Source organism: Sorghum bicolor, chromosome 4 (assembly GCF_000003195.3).
Source record: "Sorghum bicolor cultivar BTx623 chromosome 4, Sorghum_bicolor_NCBIv3, whole genome shotgun sequence".
Classification (NCBI taxonomy): domain Eukaryota; kingdom Viridiplantae; phylum Streptophyta; class Magnoliopsida; order Poales; family Poaceae; genus Sorghum; species Sorghum bicolor.
This window is the reverse complement of record NC_012873.2, coordinates 57,854,299-57,874,148: the sequence shown is the minus strand read 5'-3', so window position 1 is coordinate 57,874,148 and position 19,850 is coordinate 57,854,299. Positions and strand designations below refer to the sequence as shown.

General features: G+C 43.0%; 3 protein-coding genes across 6 annotated transcripts; 2 read left to right on the top strand and 1 right to left on the bottom strand.

Moving 5' to 3' along the window:
* On the bottom strand, positions 181–5,576 carry LOC110434511 (polyadenylate-binding protein 2-like). 2 transcript variants are annotated; one of them, XM_021458655.1, is made up of 6 exons: positions 5,376–5,576; positions 5,196–5,289; positions 3,781–3,851; positions 797–988; positions 580–701; positions 181–495 (listed from the first exon to the last, which is right to left on the bottom strand). In XM_021458655.1, exons 1-6 carry the CDS (start codon positions 5,478–5,480, stop codon positions 447–449), a joined length of 633 nt encoding a protein of 210 aa, XP_021314330.1. In that variant the 5' UTR covers positions 5,481–5,576; the 3' UTR covers positions 181–446. The 2 variants fall into 2 exon arrangements, with proteins under 2 accessions (XP_021314330.1, XP_021314329.1); XM_021458654.1 differs by having other exon boundaries at positions 5,196–5,295; positions 5,376–5,574.
* Positions 5,860–6,900, top strand: LOC8066206 (24.1 kDa heat shock protein, mitochondrial). Of its 2 annotated transcripts, none has more exons than XM_002454194.2 (2): positions 5,860–6,221; positions 6,338–6,900. In XM_002454194.2, the coding sequence occupies exons 1-2, from the start codon at positions 5,972–5,974 to the stop codon at positions 6,748–6,750; spliced, it is 663 nt and encodes a 220-aa protein (XP_002454239.1). In that variant the 5' UTR covers positions 5,860–5,971; the 3' UTR covers positions 6,751–6,900. The 2 variants fall into 2 exon arrangements, with proteins under 2 accessions (XP_002454239.1, XP_021314327.1); XM_021458652.1 differs by having other exon boundaries at positions 5,860–6,224.
* On the top strand, positions 11,297–18,409 carry LOC8074814 (LMBR1 domain-containing protein 2 homolog A). Of its 2 annotated transcripts, none has more exons than XM_002454193.2 (14): positions 11,297–11,730; positions 12,567–12,643; positions 13,212–13,370; positions 14,012–14,225; positions 14,301–14,387; positions 14,472–14,611; positions 14,808–14,888; positions 15,393–15,457; positions 15,608–15,783; positions 16,197–16,327; positions 16,419–16,506; positions 16,698–16,911; positions 17,185–17,291; positions 17,479–18,409. In XM_002454193.2, the coding sequence occupies exons 1-14, from the start codon at positions 11,563–11,565 to the stop codon at positions 17,962–17,964; spliced, it is 2,193 nt and encodes a 730-aa protein (XP_002454238.1). In that variant the 5' UTR covers positions 11,297–11,562; the 3' UTR covers positions 17,965–18,409. The 2 variants fall into 2 exon arrangements, with proteins under 2 accessions (XP_002454238.1, XP_021315539.1); XM_021459864.1 differs by having other exon boundaries at positions 14,012–14,150; positions 17,479–18,360.

The following is a 19,850-nucleotide window of genomic DNA, read 5'->3' as shown; positions in this document are numbered from 1 at the left end:
CAAACAAGACAGTGCACTCAGTGCATGCGATGCTTTCCCTTGACATAACTAATCTCCCTCAAATAAGCAAGGAACGATCCACTCCCATGCCCTAACAGATCGACCCAGAGCTTGTCACTGTCACTGCATCTCATTCGGTAAGTGTTGTATAGGACGATCAAAATCAAGAACGACAGAAAATGCAAACAATAGTGACCTTGGGAAATCACGGGGTTATATTGCGTTCTTACGTCCTGTATTACAAGCCAATACCATGTGTCGCTTATGAAGGCACTTAATAGTTAATACAGAGGTCAGAAAAGGCAACTGATACAGGAGCATTGAGCCGCAAGCCCGCAACATGTCAATTATCGAACAGTGCAAACGATACAGCAGCAGGTTTAATTATTCCCGGGACTGAGCAGTGACCATGGCTGGTTTTGCATTGAACTTCACTACCCCGTACTTCAGAAGTAGGGTCTGTAGCGCATAGGGCGGCGGAATCTGGGAGCCCTCCTGCAAAACCATAAAAGATTATGTTAGCAAAGAGAACTGGAAATGTTAGCAAAGAAAACTGGAAATGTTAGCCACAAGACTTACCCATAACCATATGGGGGGAAGTACGGTGCTCCGTATGATCTATAAGGGTAGCCATGGTAGGGATTATACCCACGTGGTGGACGCTGCTTCATCCCAGGAACATTAGTCCTCTTCGGCGCAACCTGTCGAGCACATAGCAAAAAGGTAAAGCAGTTGAGAAGCGTTTTTTTTTTAATCTCTTGAGATCGCATTGAGCCTCTGCAGAATCTTTCTGCACCTTAATCTGGCGACCATGCAATTCAGATTCATTCAAGTTAATAGCTTCCTGGACAGCTTCTTGTTCCAGAAATTCAACATAAGCAAAACCTTTTGGCTGCCCAAACTTGTCAGTCAAGATTGTCACCCTGTTGACAGTTCCACATGCTTGGAAATGCTGCTGCACTTCTTCTGGGGTGCAAGCATAATCAACCTGCAGTATATGATTGTATATCAGTTAAAATGACGTTATGGATAACAGAAATGTAAGGCCAAAAACTACGTGTTATACAATTAACCAACACACTAGGTAAACTAAGCACCAAATAGGTGAAAAAGGTCTACAACACAAAATGCAACTAAGTGGAGTAATTGATAGTTGATGCCATAGTCTTGTATAAATGAATAAAACCATCGCTTAAGCAGTGACCACAGTATAGGGGCAATTTAGTTGATGCTGAACTTTGAAATGCTTATAAGTTATAATAACTCTTAAAACACAAGTATTCCTTTTGAAAATAAACTTGGTGCAGTTTTAAAGGTTGACTCTCTCTACTAGACTTCCTTTTGAAGGCATACGTATGGAAAAATAGGAGAATCTGTTGAAGTAAGAAACAATGTGCATTTAAATGGTATTAAAGCTTAGGGGGTGTTTGGTTGGAGGGACTAAAGTTTAATAGGTACTACACATTTGTAACTATAGCAGTTGGTGTCCAATCATGAACTAATTTGGCTTAAAAACATCGTCTCGCAAATTATTCTCTAGCTGTGTTTTTAGTTTCATAAATAGTCTATACTTAATACTTCATGCATGTATCCAAACATCCATGTGATAGGGACTAAAGTTTAACGGCCTGAACCAAACAGGGCCTTAGGTCTAGGTGCCAGTTTAGAGGGAAATCGAGTACCGATTTTTGCAGGTCAATATGTAGTATACAAAGGGATATTGGAGAGAACTGGCAGACCCAAGTTGACTAATATGTAAAACAAACAACGTTGGGGTATGTTGGAGATACGAGAGTGAACAGTAATAAATACAAAAAAATAATACTTATAATAATTGCTTAGGTCACAGAAACTTGATGTTTAGGACAAGATTTGATCAAACATTAAAAAATACAAACATCGATAACTCCATACATTACTCTGGAAGCATGTTAGTTGTATGTATTGGTTTTTTCTCAAACTGTGCAGCAGAGCTGCAAGTCATTTCTTAAGAAGAAAAGGAGAATAAAACAAGCAAGAGAAGCAGAATGCCTTCTCCCAAACCAAGCACATGTGCGCCTAGCAAAGGATTAGCTAAAGACAACCACCAAATATTACAAGCGACCACCACCAGCACATCCGCTATATAGAAGGATTAATCGACCACGGTGAACGACCTTAGCGTCAGCTCCTGGAGAGCTAAAGCCCCAGCAGTAAACCATAAACTGCTCACATGTGGAACAGCCTGCAGAACAGCTCTGACACATGGTCTTATTCCATCAAAAACACAATTATTCCGATGCTTCCCTAGTTCCCAACAAACACAATTGTTCAGTTATGTGTCGATTACTCGATTTGTGTTCAAAATACTTTCAAAATCTCTTGTATTTGAAGAATATATTCTAGAAGTAATCAGTGGTCAAAGATATGCATTGAAGACTGTGCAAAGTCAAATGTATCTTGTGACCGGAGAGGGTATCATACCAGGAGCCTAAAACTTTGCACTGGATTTTTTGCACTTTCAGACTAATGCAAGAATGCAAAAGAAACAAGGATCCATCATAGTCATTTTTTCCTTGCAGCATCCAGAAATGTTCATATTTCAGCTAATTTCTACATTAGATCTGCATGTCACTAGCATGCACCAAAATATCAGGCGGCGTTTATTAACACCATCAAGGAGGTGCAAAACAATTTTCATAACAGCATTGCTATTTTTTAGTGAATCTGCAATCACTCGTATGCACAAAAATACCAGGCAGCATTTAATCTCATGTTAGTCAGAGAAAGATGTCATCACTATATGATCCGATGAAAAAAACAACTGTTAGGTGAAACGTAGAATAAAAGACAAAGGTAGGAAGATAGCCAGAGCACAAGTTCAGAAACAGCAAAGAATAGAGTCAAGATTAATAAGCTTTCCTACTGTTACACTTACATGTCATACTTATGCACCACTCAGGTGATATCAGTGGACCAGCAGCTACGAACCACACCAGATTCCACCATGCCGGCTCCAGTCAAAAAGTGCCATCCTTCTTTTGCTTCGCCAGGGAGGTCATCTAACCTATGATATCTATATTATACCTTTTTACTCTTTCCTTTTTTTTTCTTTCTTTTTTCCATGCACTTTTTTTATATTTTTTCAGAGATTTTTCTATCTTTTTTTCCTTTTTTCTTTTCATTCTATGCTAACTCTAAAACATGAGACAGGTGCCCATTAGTCAATTTGAAAGGCTTGCTCAAGCACACTAGCCCTGCGACCATCACCATTACTTAATCAATGCACGAAAACAATAAAATAAAAACACCATAAAGACAGATCAAAGGAGTATTGATAGCAAAGGATGATAGTAAGCACACATAAAGCATTTCATAATAGCAGCACAATGCATTCTGAGGAATGGCATCGAGAATGGGGGCAAGGAGGCAACATCAAAATTAGGAACAAGCTTTGACAATCCCATCTGCCAGTGAAGACATCCAGCACTAAAAACATTTTTCAGTAGGCACCAACCATAGAATTTCAGAAGGGAAGTAGCAAGGTAGTTGGCTTTTTGAGAGAAATAATTCATAACTAAGCAAGTGCCAATGAACTATCCATTAGCTAGTAGGCAATATGTATGTGCCATTACATAATAGATATATCCAAGTTTCATACTCTGTGCCTCATACACGTTGAATAACAAAAATATGTTACGTGGAAATTTAAAAGTGACATAACATATTCACGGTAATACGCATTGGATGCATATACTCACAATAAAGAGAGGGAGATAAGAGAGATTTTTAAATTCTTACATTTCCAACATAGACAGAGCGGGCATCCACCTGCTCCTTCGCCTCAGCTGTAGATGCACTAGGGTCACCTCCTGCAAAACGGAAGAGCGATTATGTCAAGGAACATTGCATCTTCTTGAACTAAACAAGCAAGCAAGCTAAAATTGAAGTAAACCCTTGACCAAATCAAGTCATGCACTCATGTTGGACTTGGACCAGCATATCCACCCAAAGACAAATGAAGTAAGGCATAAAACTAAATCTGGAAGCCTCATCATATTTGCATTCTCCTTTCGGATATACGCTATGTTGAAACATGGGATGTGGATCTACATGCACACATAAGAGGTACTAACTAGTCCCTCTAATCACAAACACTTGGACAAACTTTTGAAACTTTGACAATCATTATTTATAAAATTTAGTTCAGAAGCATGAATATCATAAATGTAGATTAGACTTAGAAACTTAAATAATCTCATAGTATGGCATAAAATACTGGTTGAGCATGTCATGACCAAAAAATGACATGTACATGTATTTTTTACAGTAGCGAGTGCCAATTTGATCAACATAAATATAGATCACCAGAAGGAAATCCCTGCATACACAAGATGTCCATAAGCAGAAGAACTTTTCATTTAAAACCACCAAACAGTACCCAAGACATAATGGAACAAAGTACGGAACTACTCAGAAGAATGAAATAATATTTAGTAAAAGAACTAGTTCCATTGCCTGTGCAGTTAGCGTTATTATCTGGAGTATGCAGTAAGCAATAGTAGAGGGATTGTGGATTTGCCATACTGAGGATTAGTGAATAAGATATGAATGATACAAGTGCACTTCTAATAATACAGAAACACCAAGAATAGGATGGAAAATATAGGAGGCCTAGGACAAGTATGACAACAAGAGATAGGCATACATGGGAAATATAAATTTTATCACGAAACCTTCTTAGCGAGTTCCTGGTCTTGTGCATAAGGAAAGAGCCTCAGCAACAGAATATTAAAGGACATCTAAAATCCATGTCAAATTCGATTCTAACTGCACTGTGATCAGAAAACACAAATCTAACTTACATGGACAGCATGTAATAAGCAAATTAAATTAAGAATTCAAGGTGTGTAGAAAATATGTATGGCATGATCACATACTTCACATCCAGTGAAAAGGTTAAAAATTTAAGGAGCTGAACAGACGCAGGATTTTTCACAATCTCGCAATTTTACCAAGCTAACCAAATAACAAATTCGGCCGTAGTTACAGACACTGATCTTAACTCGCTCGAACACTCTTAAAGCTTCTTGTACACACAGATCGTCACAGGTACATAGCATATTGAACCGCTCTAATGAAACCTAAAATCACCGTAAAAAAGTACCAAACATCAAATCAAAAAGGCAAAGTGGGCGAGCACATAGGAAGACAACCTTGCATCTCCTTGGCGACCTTGGCCTGCATATCGCGGAGGGCGGCGGCTTCCTCCTCCATCTCCTTCAGCCTGCGCTTCATCTCGTCGAGCTCCTGCAGCTACGCATCCCAAGGATCAGCAACCCGCAAGGACCTAGGGCTAGGGTATAGCGTTAGACACACGGATCCAGAGGTGGTACCTTCGTCGCGTCATCCCCGGCGGCGGCCATATCAACGTCGGCGCCGTCCATGTCGCCGTCCTCCGGGATCTCCTGACCGTAAACCTCGTGCTCCTCCTCGTCCATGGCGCCGCGTGAGCTCCCTCACCTCCCCGACGGCCCGATCTGACCCGATTCAGTTGCGGCAGGTCCAGGTTTTTTTTTTTGACAAGACGGCAGGTCCAGGTTTGGTGGAGGAAGGATCCGCCGCCTAGGGATCGGACGGAGAGAGGTCGTGGGCCTCCAATGGGCTGAAAGTTTTATGGGCCTTGTGGGATTTCGATCATGATGATGATAGTAGCCTGTTGATCTTATAGCCGTCTTATTATCCAAGTATATAGGTGGGCCCACTCTAACAAGCGGAGCAGCTTGATGTTCGACAGGCTTCTGGAGTATTCGGCCGCCGCAGGTTCTTCGCGAACCTTCTGAATTCTTCCCCAAGCCGCGCCGCTATATAAAGCTTCGTCCACTTCCCTACGGCATTCGCACCACAAGAATCCACAAACATATACTAGCAGCGAGGGAGAAAGCAGATCAACCAGCCAGCCAGGGAGGAAGAGGCCAAGAGGGGGAGTGTCATGGCTTGCACTGTCGCTTCCAGGAGGGCCGTCCCGCTTGTCCGCGCGCTGGAGAAGCTCCTTGCCGCGTCGTCCGCGCCCGGGGCTGGCTCCACCCTCAGGCCGGTGGCAGTCGCCGGCGGTCTCCGCGGGTACAACACCGGCGCTCAGCTCCGACGTTACGAGGGGCGCGAGTCGGAAGACGATAGCGTCCGCGAGTACGAGAGCCGGCGCGGCAGCCGGGACTACGCCGCGCCCAGCCTGTTCTCAGGTAGTCGTCATCTTCGCGCCAAGCCAAACTCATTCGCTTCGTTCTCTCAAATGAGATGATGGAACTCCATAGTTTGAAATGGCTGTGCTGACTCCATCTTGTTGGTCCCTGTCCAGATGTTTTCCGTGATCCGTTCAGTGCGCCGCAGAGCCTCGGCCGCCTGCTGAGCCTGATGGACGACTTCGCGGTGGCGGCGCCAGGCCGTGCCGGTGCGGTGCGCCGTGGCTGGAACGCGAAGGAGGACGAAGAGGCGCTGCACCTGAGGGTGGACATGCCGGGCCTGGGCAAGGAGCACGTCAAGGTGTGGGCGGAGCAGAACAGCCTGGTGATCAAGGGCGAGGGCGAGAAGGAGTCCGGCGAGGACGAGGACGTCCCGCCTCCGAGGTACAGCGGTCGCATCGAGCTCGCGCCAGAGGTTTACAAGATGGACAAGATCAAGGCGGAGATGAAGAACGGCGTGCTCAAGGTGGTCGTGCCCAAGGTGAAGGAGGAGCAGCGCAAGGACGTCTTCCAAGTCAACGTCGAGTAGATTTATTTCCAACGGCAGAGGGGCACGTACTGTACCAAACTAGAGTTTCTCTCTTTTCTTCTTCTTCTGCTGGATGAGTCAGATTTCTCTTACAGCATCTTGTGAAATAAGCAACGTACTCGGGCGATTTTGATTTGCTTTCCATGTCAAGTCCGGTGGTCTCTCTCGTACTTCTTCTAAATTCTAATCGGACACGTTCTCCCTTTTTCTATACGAGATCATCGTAATGCAAGGTAAGATGATACTCCTAGATACCAGGAGCAACACGACACGCGCCCTAGAGAAACGAAACGACCTCCTTGTTCCGGCGCCCGCTGGCAGAGTAGAGCTGCCGAACAGAGGAAGCAGCCATGGCGCAGCCGCCGGAGACGTTCCCACCGCAGGGGATCACGGACGATCTCTTCGACTTCTTGCAAGAGATCCATGACCATTTGGCGTGTGATTCTCACAACAGAGATGCGTTATTCGCCCTCTTCGCGGACTTCGGCAAGCCCGAGATCACCGACGACGAGCACGTCTTGGCCCGAGCGGTGCATCTCCTCCGTGGCCATCCTCGTCTCCTTGACCGGTTCTATGCCTTGGTCGACCCTGTGCGTCAAGGTTTGCAGCTCTTAAAACGAGCACAAAAGGCGCTGAGCCCGAAGAAATACGATGGATTTGTCGCAAAGCTGTACAGCGTCGACTTGGAACAGAGCCTCGACGCTCACGGAGTTTACCGAGAGTTCAAAGAACTCCTCGGCGAGAAGCACGACGACCTGCTCCGGGGTTTAGCCGCCTTCCTGCCAACGAAATACGGCCCGCCGCCGCCATCTCGCACGACCGCAAAGGCGGAGCGGGAAGAGCATCGCCCGAGGCCGGAACGCAAGCACCCCTCTTACGCTGGCGCAGATGCACACGAGAGCGGCCGGCCAAGCCGGGCCAAGAAACCCCGCGTCGTCGACGTCGGCCCGACGCCCGCGGCCGCCTGTTCCGCTGACACGGGCGCTGCCGGTGCCGGGAGCAGCAGGGCGAGGAGACCTCGCATGTACGAGCACGAGTACGACGGCTCGTGGCCGGAACGCAAGCCCGCCGTGTGGGCCGTTTCAGTCGCCGACGGCAGCAAGAGCAGCAGGCCGAGCAGGGCCAAGATACCTCGCATGTACGAGTACGAGTACGACGGCTCATGGCCGGAACGCAAGCCGGCCTCGTGCGCCGTTTCAGTCGCCGACGACAGCAAGAGCAGCAGGCCGAGCAGAGCCAAGAAACCTCGCGCGGACGACAGCATCAACAGGCACGCTGGCGCGGTGGGAGGATCTGTCCGTGTGGCCGCGGCGCCTGATGCCGCCATCGTCAGAGAGGTGAAGAGGTTCAGGGAGGCCTGGGAGTTCGAGACCGGCTACGCGTTGCTGGATGCTGCGTCGAAGCGCGCGGTGGAGGCGAAGCGTGAACGCGAACGCCTGAACGGTGCCAGGGCTTCCCTGGATGAACTCTTCCCGAGGCCCGAGGTCCGAGGATACCTCGCCAAGATGTATCACGAAAAATGGAATCATATGCGACAGTTGCTTGAGCACGGCGGCGATCACACTGCCTTCGCTTTGGAGGCCATCGTGAATAGATTGGAGGAGAAAGATGCGGAGGCCGTCGACGAAGCAAGGAGGCGGCAGGATCCCACACGCGCTGCCCAGAGACTCAAGCGGCTCGCCCAGGAGAGGGTGCGTTTAGAGCACGAGAGGGTGCGTGAGACCAACGAGGCGAACGAGCAGCGGCGACAGCCGTGAGTCGCGTGTGCGTCGCCAGCCGGGAAAACTTCAGCAAATTCTTGGAGCACATGATCGGCACTTGCATGTGGCACCGTAGAGACTGACTTGAAGAATCGTGATCGGCACTTGCGTGTGGCACCGCAGAGACTGCCTTGAAGAATCGCTGTGGTCATGATCATGATCTGGTTACCGTGGGATTGATAGAGGCCCATATCAACTAAGCATCTCACTCCGCCGTTGGCAGCAAACTGACATCGAGTGGCGTTCAATCAAGGGCTTTGTAAGAAGATCACAGCCTGGCTTTGTAGCAAGATCAATTCAGTCAAGGGCTTTATAATAAGATCACACTTGTTTCAACTTTTAGCTAGTTTCAATATCTGCTTTCTTGTTGTAACACGTTTGTCTGAAATACTAGTATCTGTTTTCCATTTAAAAATGGCATGTAACAACTAAGGCTGGATCATGTATCCTTGTACTCCGTATGTTCTAATTACTCCTAGTGGATCCTTCAACGCGTAACAAAGAGACAAATTTGTAACCATGACATCGAGGAAAGTTGGTCTTGTGTGCCACACATTCCACGTTTTGATTTACGCCAGCAAATTTATGGATTTGTGAGTTTGTGCGCCATATATTAACTCCTCTTACATACTAAGTAGTTCCATGGGCCAAGATATATCAACAAATACGGCGGTGAGATAGAGCCTAGCCACTGTACTGAGACCGGGAGCTACCAACTTGCGATGAGGGTTGGGTGGCAATTAATGAACCTTTAGTGCTCCCTTAGAGATCAGAGAACCTCTAAACTTTGCACATCTACCCTCCAGATAAGCGGAACAAAGACAACCAAGGGAACCCTTAGAGGGGGACAAAACTCATTTCCAAAACCCTAGATCAGAACTCGACTTACGCTCTCCTACTCCCTCTCTCAGTTGTAAAGGCGACACTCTAGACACGCTTTAGTAAAGTGTGTCTATGCTTTAGTAGAGATGAAATAAAACGTATCCAAACCTACATATAAAGCGTAGCTAGAGGGGAGGGGGCTTTCTTGTAGTGTAAAAACTCACTTGAGCATTCTCACGAGAAGAATTCTTTGATGGACGTAGGGCTTCGTGCTTCGAACCAAGATAAATTTTCCTATGTCTTGAGTGTTAACGACCAAAGTTCCACGCATTAACCATTAATAACTTGTCGTAGTTACGAATTCATGATAGCTGAATTTACTGCCTATACGGCGGTGCCTAGGAGCACCCCTCCGCTTGCGGATAATGACCACAAATTAGCCTCCTACCGATGAAATCGACGCTTGCAACGTAATCTCGTCGTGGCAAGCACAAAAGTCATTAGAACTAACAATATTTGAGCTGAAAAACATTTGATTTTGTGAATAGATTTATTTTGAGTAGACCTTAAACAGACTAGATTTGTCCCCTCCCTTCTTGCCACCTCCCCTCACTCACCAAAAAGGAAGGAGAGGGCCTAGATGGAGACCTTGTGGTGGCGATGTTTCCAGGGCGGCAACTCCTAATACAAATGCTTGCTAAGACCATCTCCAACGGTTTTACCTAGATATCGCAAGCCCTCGATGGCGACCTGCAGCGTCTCGGATACAGGTACCAGGAAACACGCGGTGACCTAGATGCTCGCGAACTGGCGGTGCGGCGACGAGAAAATGCAGCGAAGAAGAAACGCGCGCGACCAAAAGCGCGGGACCAAATACGGCGTGCAAGAAAAGTCACGGCAAATGCAGTTGGGTCCACAATTTTGGTTTTTGCCAAGTCAATTATGGCAAACACTTGGAGATGTCTTTTTTTTCACTTGCCATATCATTTTGGAAGTTAGCAAACTACAACAAATAGCAAACAAAAAATGATAAATTGTTGGAGATGCTCTAAGAACTTAAGAGATAATGGTTTATATTTTTACCACAACAATGGTTGGCAAATATTACTGAACCTATGCTATTTTGAAAGATAATAGTTGCATGGGCAGATCTAGGTTCAAAAGTTATTGATACCACCTTCAAGGCCTTGTTTTGATTCGAAAAGTTTTTGGATTATACTGTAGCACTTTCGTTTTTATTTGACAAATATTGTCTAATTATTGAGTAACTAGACTTAAAAGATTCATCTCACGATCTACACGTAAACTCTACGATTAGTTTTTATTTTCATCTATATTTAATGCTCTATGCATGTGCCGCAAGATTCGATTTGACGGAAAATTTTGAAAAGTTCTTAGTTTTTGAAGTGAACTAAACAAGGCCTAAACCATGACAAATCTTCATTTATAAACATTATGTAGCAAAGGAAAACACATACAAAACATCGTTGTTGTCATGTGACAGCATACTAATATGCAAGCTTCATCCCTGAATAGTTGGATTGTTCTGAATTTCTAGATATAATTTCATGTTCTTGTTTATTTTTTTATGTCTCATATTATCAATTATGTGTTATAGTTTATAGTATTCAATTACAACGTGTGTGTTGTTCTTTGCGGGGAGAGATGTGGGAGCACGTGCGCAGCTAGAGAGCTCTTGGACCTAACGTATGATTCTTTGCTTTGACAAACAACTTTTAAAAAATTGTTTATAAGGAACATATTTTATGATTAGCCACACCACAAATTTGGATTGGATTTAAATAACTTTCTAGCCATTTCAAATATTTTAAAATGGAATGTGATTCGTAGAAGATTTTCAAATCCACGAACAAACAAGACCTTGGAGGAAAGTTTAAACGATCCACCGGTGCGTTTTTTAGCAAGTTTTACATGACAATCTTTGCGTGCGTGTCAGTACTCCCCTCGGACCGACATTTCCCAAACTCCACCGAACGATCCGTGTTCGGCCCACCAGCACCTTCCTCTTCCTTCTTCCCCAGCCGTGCGCGCTTCTCCACTTCCCCGGAGACAAAAGAGCCCCGCGATCTCCCGGGCCCCACCTCCCGCCTGCGCGCCTGCAACACGGAGAAGCTTCCGGTTCCCAGCCGGCCCGGCTCCACCGACTCTTCCTTTCCCTCCGGCCGCCGCGGCGTCGAAGCGGATTAGCGGGGAGCGTCGGGGCGGCGAGATGTGGGTGTTCTACCTGATATCGCTGCCCCTGACGCTGGGCATGGTCGTCGTCACGCTCCGCTACTTCGCCGGCCCCGCTGTGCCGCGCTACGTTGTCGTCACCGTCGGATACGCATGGTTCTGCTCCCTCTCCATCATCATCCTCGTCCCCGCCGACATCTGGCAGGTCAGATCCCTTGCCGCGTCCCTCTCCCACTTCTTCATCCACCGCCCCCGGTTACGCCATCTTCTGCCCCGGGCTCCGCCGGTTTGGCTGTCGGTGCTGTTAGATCCCGGGTGGAGCTCGTTTCGTGTTCTAGTTGCGTTGCAATTTTTGGGTGTATGTACGAATTGAATTGTATCACAAACTAACGTGTTACGGATGGAGCACGCTTTTGAATTGATGCGTATTGCTACGAATGAGGTCTGGGAAACTGGCTTCACCCCTGCTGTCCATTTAAGTGTCTACCAGTTCGTTGCATAGCTCTTACAAATGCAGTGGAAACCTTGTCCCTGAGGCAAATTGATTGTTACCCTGGGACTAGGAGTATTGCATATAATCTGCCTGACTGCAATTTACGTTTAGAGAACTCTGTTTCTACACTATTCGAGTCTTCATAACTGAATAACTTGCGGTTCAACCCTCTAGTCCTGATGCCACCTCTTCGAAACATCTTCTTTTGTTTGTTATAGTTATGGAGTTAACCGAGTATTCTGTCAGTTCAGAATTGTTTGACTAATGAGAAACCCTAGCAGCTAACTTGGCCTACCTTAATGTTATGTCCTTGCCATTTATCTTGTGTCGGTGTTTTGGTAATACAGATTTGAGCACAAGTCAATTCTTGATGTTCTTTTTAATCTTTCAAAGCTAACCCCCCTTTCAAAAAAAGACACATGTGTCCATTAAATCATATCGATAAATTTATTAGCGGTAATGGAAATGACAATTTTTATTATCTACTGACTGGAAAATTATCTTTTTATACTCCTTTGGTTCAAACCCTTCGATCATTTCTATTGCAGACATTAACTGGCAGTGCAAAGGGTGGCATTGGATTCTTTTGGAGCTGGTCCTATTGGAGCACATTTATCCTAACATGGTATGCTATGAACATGCCTTGCATAAGTTCCTCCCAATGGTTGAATTTCCCTGATTCTTAGTGTCATCTAAAAAACAAAGAAAAAACATCTATTTGATGACTTGGCACATCCATTTCCAGTTATAACCATGATTTTAGTACTATTTTCAAGAGTCCAATCTCTGCCTTCTATGCTGCTCCATCATTTGGGGCATCAATGCAACTCTTTTGGCTTTATCCAAACTAGGTTGGTACTTGGGAAAACACTGGCTATACATTATATGGTCTGTAGAAGGAAAAAATGCTGGAAAAATTATCTCCCTGTTCATATAATACAACCAATATTAACTGCTAGATTTTCAGTGTATCTAATTTTATGCTGAATGTATCATTGTAGCTTACTCATTTTCTAGTAAGGCACCTCAGTGTGAACTTAGTTCTCTTGTACACTCATAGTTATGGTTTGCTTGGATCTTCAGTCGCAAATTTTATTGAATGGCTGGATGCACGGGTGTTTCCTCGGAAGTCTGAACATTTGCGTTGGTGTTGGTATTTCTAAACAAGGCTTGTTTTTTATGTCTTCAAACAGGGCTGTAGTTCCTACTATCCAGGGCTATGAAGATGCAGGAGACTTCACTGTTAAAGAAAGGCTGAAAACTAGCATTCATATGAACCTGCTTTTTTATTCAATTGTGGGAGCCATTGGCCTTATTGGTCTCATACTACTCTTAATCATGCATAGAGCTTGGTATGTTCAATCTTTACTTGAGCAAAATTTCACACGACGATCTGATGTCTGAACATAGCCTTGCAGTGTCACTTTAATATTGGTCACCATTGTGCCTTTGTCATTTTCATGGTATTGATGCTGCCAAGCTAATGGTGAACTGTTTTGCCGAAACATCTATATAAGTTTTGATAAAAAGCAGTTCAAAATAATATGTTTAGTTCCTAGATGTTGTGGTTAATTTTCCCTAAGTTTCTGTTGAGTGCTCATTGTCTCCTAGCCTGTACTCGACTAGTTTCTTTGGCCTTGTGTCTCATAGTCACAGGTCATGTTAGCTGTGGGGGGCTAGTTGCTCTGGTCTAGTGTTTCCCATGTGGAGGGGCGGGGTTCTTCTCCCTCCTTTGTACAGTTCTCCTTTTCCCTCTTAATGAAATGATGCAAAATCTCTTGCGTGTTCCAGAAAAAAATGACTATTGTTTCACAGTCACTTTTGGTTCTTGAGATGAATAAAATATAATCAGTGGTACTATCAAAGTACTGCTTTCATTCCCAAAGATTGATGCTTTGCTTTCATCCCCAATGATTATATTTCTTCTAAAACTAGCTGTCCTTTATACAAGTATCTAGTAGGGTGTTTGATCTAAAATAACTTTTCTTGACAGGGATGGTGGTATTGTGGGATTTGCAATGGCATGCTCAAATACCTTTGGATTAGTGACTGGTGCTTTTCTTCTTGGGTTTGGGCTAAGCGAAATTCCAAGAAACATTTGGAAAAACGCAGACTGGTCTCACCGCCAAAAAGTACTTTCTCATAGAGTTGCTAAGATGGCTGTAAAGCTTGATAATGCCCATCAAGAATATTCAAATGCAATTGTTGTATGTATATTTCATAAATTTTTAAGCAATAACATGCAGTTTCTTCATGTTTCTGAAGTGTCGGTCAATTTCCAGGTTGCTCAAGCTACATCAAATCAAATGTCAAAACGTGACATTTTGAGGCCTTACATGGATATTATTGATAACATGCTGTCTCAAATGGTACTGCTGTAATCTGTGAGTGTGTTAAATTTAAATATTGCTTATTATATATGCAAAATATCTTAATGTTTTTGTCTCTCGCAGCTGCGGGAGGATCCATCCTTTAAACCTTCTGGTGGTAGATTAGGTGAAAATGATATGGACTATGATACTGATGATAAATCGATGGCCACACTTCGGCGCCAACTCAGGAGAGCTCATGAGGAGTACTATAGGTGCAAAAGGTATTATAGAATAAGCCATTGTATATATTTCATTTAGTAATAATGTGGGGTTGTGGACTGTCAAATATGACGCATGCAGGTTTGTGAAAAGCTAGTAAGCAGTAAATACTAGAGTATAGAACAAATAATAACATTAAAGTGTGACTGGCGCTGCCCTATTTAACCACTAAGTTTTAAGGGTTTTGTCATTGTGCAGTGAGTATATGACTTGTGTCATGGAAGCCCTCAAACTAGAAGACACAATAAAAAATTATGAACGCCGTGATGCTAATGGATGGTGAGTTTATTGGTCTTATTTTGCAGTGTAATCTCTTTGCCTTAAAAATATTGTTTGCAAGTAGCATTTCTTTTCTATCTTATAGGAATATTATTTTGTCCCATTTGATCATATTTACATGATGATACCTTTTGGGAGTTTGTTTTTTCCTTATAGTGCTGCATCTGTCAAGCAAGTTATGCCAAGTGATATATGATCATCATGAGGGAAGACTTAATGTGTAAATTAGTAAATTACAAAAAAAGAGCAAATTGTGTGCTGCCCACTCTTAACAGTTCCACAAAAGTTTTATACTGCAAGCAATACTGTTCACCAAGAATATTTGAATGTTGGCGAATTGTCCAATCGCTATTGATGCTTGTGCTTGTCAACCTGAGGAACTTTACAGACATCAATTCTATTCTTAGTAACTGTTTGGGAAACTTAAGCAATATGTACTGCAACTCATCCAGGGTTCTCTGATAGATGAACTGATATTAGTATTGATCTAATTTTTTTTAACAGGAAATATGTATCAAGTTTTAGAGAAAGTCGTTCAGGCACACTTGGATCAATTTTGGACACTATTGGTATTCTTCTTACCTTTGCTGCAGTTTTTTGGTTTTCATAATTCCTTACAATAAGCATCTCAGTTAGATTAGATTCTTACTTTCTTGGTAAATTTGTTACATGTGCTTAACGATTGAGCTGACTCAAGGATACTTTTGTTGCATTTCCAGAGTTCATTTGGCGCTGTATACTGAGAAAGCAGCTTCAAAAAGCATTTGCTGTTATCCTTGGCTGCATGTCAGCTGCTATACTGTTGGCTGAAGCTACTTTACTTCCAAGTGGTGTTGATCTCTCTCTCTTTTCTATTCTTATAAAAGCTGTAGGAAAACAAGAGGTTTTAGTTCAGGTAAGGAACCAAACACTTTATGTAAATACTTACAACTGATTTTCTACCTGCCCAGTTTACCATAAAGTTTTGTTACTTGTGAGGCTGACTACCCTCAGCAATACTATCTTGTCTCTCTACAATACTTACTATCTTGTCTTAGTGATGCCATTAGATAATTTATTTGCATAGGACATAACAGTCATGTTCATCTATCACCTACTGATTAGTTAAATTTCAAACAAACACATGTACGCTTTATATATGTGAGTATAGTTACTAGGCGACGCTTGGAGCATGTGAAATGAGTGACATCCTTCAACTTCTTTTCACTATTGCCATTGGGGAAAAGTCACTTCCTTTGTTTAACTCTGTTATAACTTCATAATTTTCAGTTTTTTTGGTCATCTTTATGAACTTAGGTTTGTTCACAGGTTGCTGCTTTTGTCCCCTTGATGTATATGTGCATTTGCACATATTATTCATTATTCAAGATTGGTATGTTGATGTTCTATTCTCTAACTCCAAGGCAAACCAGCTCTGTCAGCTTGCTTATGATCTGTTCGTAAGTTTTAATGCTTTTTTTTATGCTTGATGTGTTTCTATTCCAAAGCCACTCGGATCATTTTATTTCTTCACCAAATTTTGTTTTGCAGAATGGTTGCAAGATATGCACCTCCTATTTCTTATAACTTTCTTAATCTCATCCGCCTTGGTGGCAATGCTAAAACTACATTTGAGAAGGTAATAGTTGTGTTTTTTTTTTGTTTTTCATTGTTTGTGGTATAACTATATCAGTTCTGTACATGAGCATGCCTTATTACTTGTCACCTGGAAGGGAATGGTTTTTGGCTTCTCTCTTTGATTTTTAATTATGTTTTCTGTTTATCAAAAAGATAGTTCATTCCTAATCGCCGACAAATTATCTGTTTCAGAGAATGGGGAACATTGATGATGCAGTCCCTTTCTTCGGCAGAGGCTTCAACAGGATCTACCCACTGATTATGGTTGTTTATACGCTATTGGTTGCTAGTAATTTCTTTGGCCGTGTGATTGACTTTTTGGGAAGCTGGAAAAGGTTCAAGTTCCAACGTGAAGAAGAGAATATAGATGGTTTAGATCCCTCTGGAATGATTATTCTACAAAAAGGTAAGGGCTCCACAGATACTGCATGTGGAGAAGTAGAGTTATTTTATTTCTTAAGTTTCCTGAAGGACTTCAGTTTCATACTTCCATTGGTTCCCTTGTTAGTGAAAGGCAAATCAGGATCCTGAATTATGATTGTCCTAGCTTTTCCTATCTTTTACTGGGAATGAATATTTGTGTAACTGCTGTTGAATTGTTGCTTCAAAGACTGGCATTTAGTTCATCTGAAAGCATGATTTGCTTTAATAATTGAATGTTTTTTTTCTTTTTTTCCAGAGAGGTCTTGGCTTGAACAAGGGTGCAAAGTGGGCGAGCAAGTTATTCCATTGGCAAGGAATTTCAATGGCGTGAACACAGATATTGAATCACAAAATGTTCCATTGGTGCGTAGAATCGTTCCTTCGTTTACATAGGAGATTCAACTATCAGTATGTTTTAGTCTAGGGATAGTTTAGTGGTTGAGATGGAAGATATCTTCTTTAGCCTTTGGTCATTTCCAGCTGAATTTTAGCTTATTTTTATTACTCAGTACCTACTGGTTTCTGTTTTCATTCGGCTACCGTGTTGCAGGTTGAAAATACAGTGGAGATGAAAGTTGGGGCAACCTCTTCCAGAAATGATGGGAGAGCCGGTCAGTCGAAATATGCAAACAACAGGGAGACTATCGCCAGCAAATACACTTCTATTAGAGAACAGAACCGGCAGTCAGGGAAGGCAGTGAGAAAGGAAATTTCACCGAACTCTGTATCTTTGCTTGAAGAAAGAAATTCTGAGCAGCGGTCCAATGCGGGTGTACCACCAACTGGTGTGTCTGCAACATGGGCCTCGATGAAGAATGGTTTTCAAAATTTCAAAGCAAATATGGGTTCAAAGAAGTTTCTTCCTTTGCGCCAAGATCCAGGATTTGTTCTGAATTCAAATGTCTCTTCACCTGAATCTCTTGATGACATATTCCAAAGGTTGAAACGGCGGCCTGCAAATGTACCTGTGGATTACCTTGACGATGACGATGATGACAACACAGGAGATATGGATCTGCATTTCCAGGATCAATGAAATAGGTTGTTATTCTTTTAGGTTTAGAATATGCATACACAGAAAAACTAAAAGAATTGTTAGCATTAGATGCTCGAAGGAAGATATAGGATGTATAGATCTGATGATTTGGTGTGCTTCCTGGAAGCCAAGACGCCTGCCCGTCTGGAGAACTACAAAATGGAAGTACGATATGATGACAGCCTTGCAGAAAGGCTTTAAATTTTCCCAGCAAGAAGGTTTGGGACTTCTCTCACCTTATTTGAGTCTGTATTGGAGTTGCTGATATGCGATCCAAGCCGAAGAATGTAAATGTGCACCTACGATTCCATTTGAAGATTAACGTGCCTGGGTTGTAACCAGTAAAAATGTACTATCAAATATATACTTGATGGGGAGAATGCTCCCAAGTGTTTTTGTGTTGCAGACGTCAGACTTGTATTTGATGGTATAACCTTGCGAACAATTCTTGTTTGCTGCTTGACCTAAAAAAATGCTTATTTGTACTGCATTAACTGGTCCTGAAGATGCAAATGGGGAACACGATCATTCCCCACCAACAATATCAACCTTGCAAAAACCAAAACGGTGTGAAGAATGCCGAGCTGAAAGTCTAGATAGGCATTTTTGATGGAATTCTCTGCAAGAAACAAGATCCAACATGGAATCAACAAAGGTGATATGGAACTCTTTGCAAGAAACAAGATCCAAAATGGAATCGACGAAGGCGATACCCTTCGGTAGCCCATAGGGCATAACTTATTCAATCTAAACCCTAATTGCTATGACTAGATTGGACGACAACCTCTACACAACTGTCAAGAACGACACATGTGGAGAGGGGGTGGGGGGGGGGGGGGGCAAGGAAGGTAGTGCAGGACTGCAGGAGGGCCTAGGGTGATAGCCACGGAGAAAGAAAAATGAGATGATGACGACAACACAAAATGTATGCAAACTCTAAATCTCCAAAGCACCTTGGCACCTAAGTTTTTGACAAAAACATACTATGACCATTGACCATCCTACACAAGTCCTTAGCGAGATAACTAGAGGAGCATGCTAAGCTAGTCTATTATGACTTATGAGTTTCACACGCTTTTTTATACAACCTATGAGATAGACTACTAATAAAGTGGGTCTCATGATCAGATGTCCTTAAGTGCAAGTAGTAGTTCTATGCTAAGCTCGCTTACAAAACAACCGTAGTCACACAAGAGAACTTGCACACAAAAAGCTAGAGCAATAAGTAATGTAAGAAACCTAAAGAGGCAACCAAAATTTTCCCATGTCTCGGATTATTTTCACCCACCTACTCCACGTTGGAGCACCTAAGTCACAAATACTTAAGCTCCTCTCCACTAGTGAATATCCGTATGTCACTCTGGAATGGTGGGTTTCAAGATCGTGTACAAGATTCTAGAGCCTCCTCACAATAGCTCCACCGAGGAAGGTCATTAAGTCCTTCACTGAATCGTATAAGTGATGGCAATCACAAAAAATAAGAAGACTTGAAGCTCTGGCACAAGAAAACCCAAGCAAGAACATGGTAACACCTAATTCTTGACCGATAATGTCTCGCGGCATGTACATGCTAAGCGGACACTATCCTCTCCGTTAAAAGCTGTCCTCGAGATTTGTGACATCTTCTCTCTTTTGGTATTTACTTGTGCCAGCATTTTTTTCTACCGTATTCTCTTTGTATTTTCGTTTGCCAATGTGTGCTGCCGCTCACTTGCATGTGCCAAATGTTTTAAACCGTGACTTTTGATAACAAATTAGTACACATGTTTAAATATAAATATTCTCAATCTTCTATTACTAATCGCGGATCTTTTATTCTATTTTTAGTTTTTCATTCACACACTGACATTTTATTCTATTTTTAATTTTTCATTTGACGTACTTTT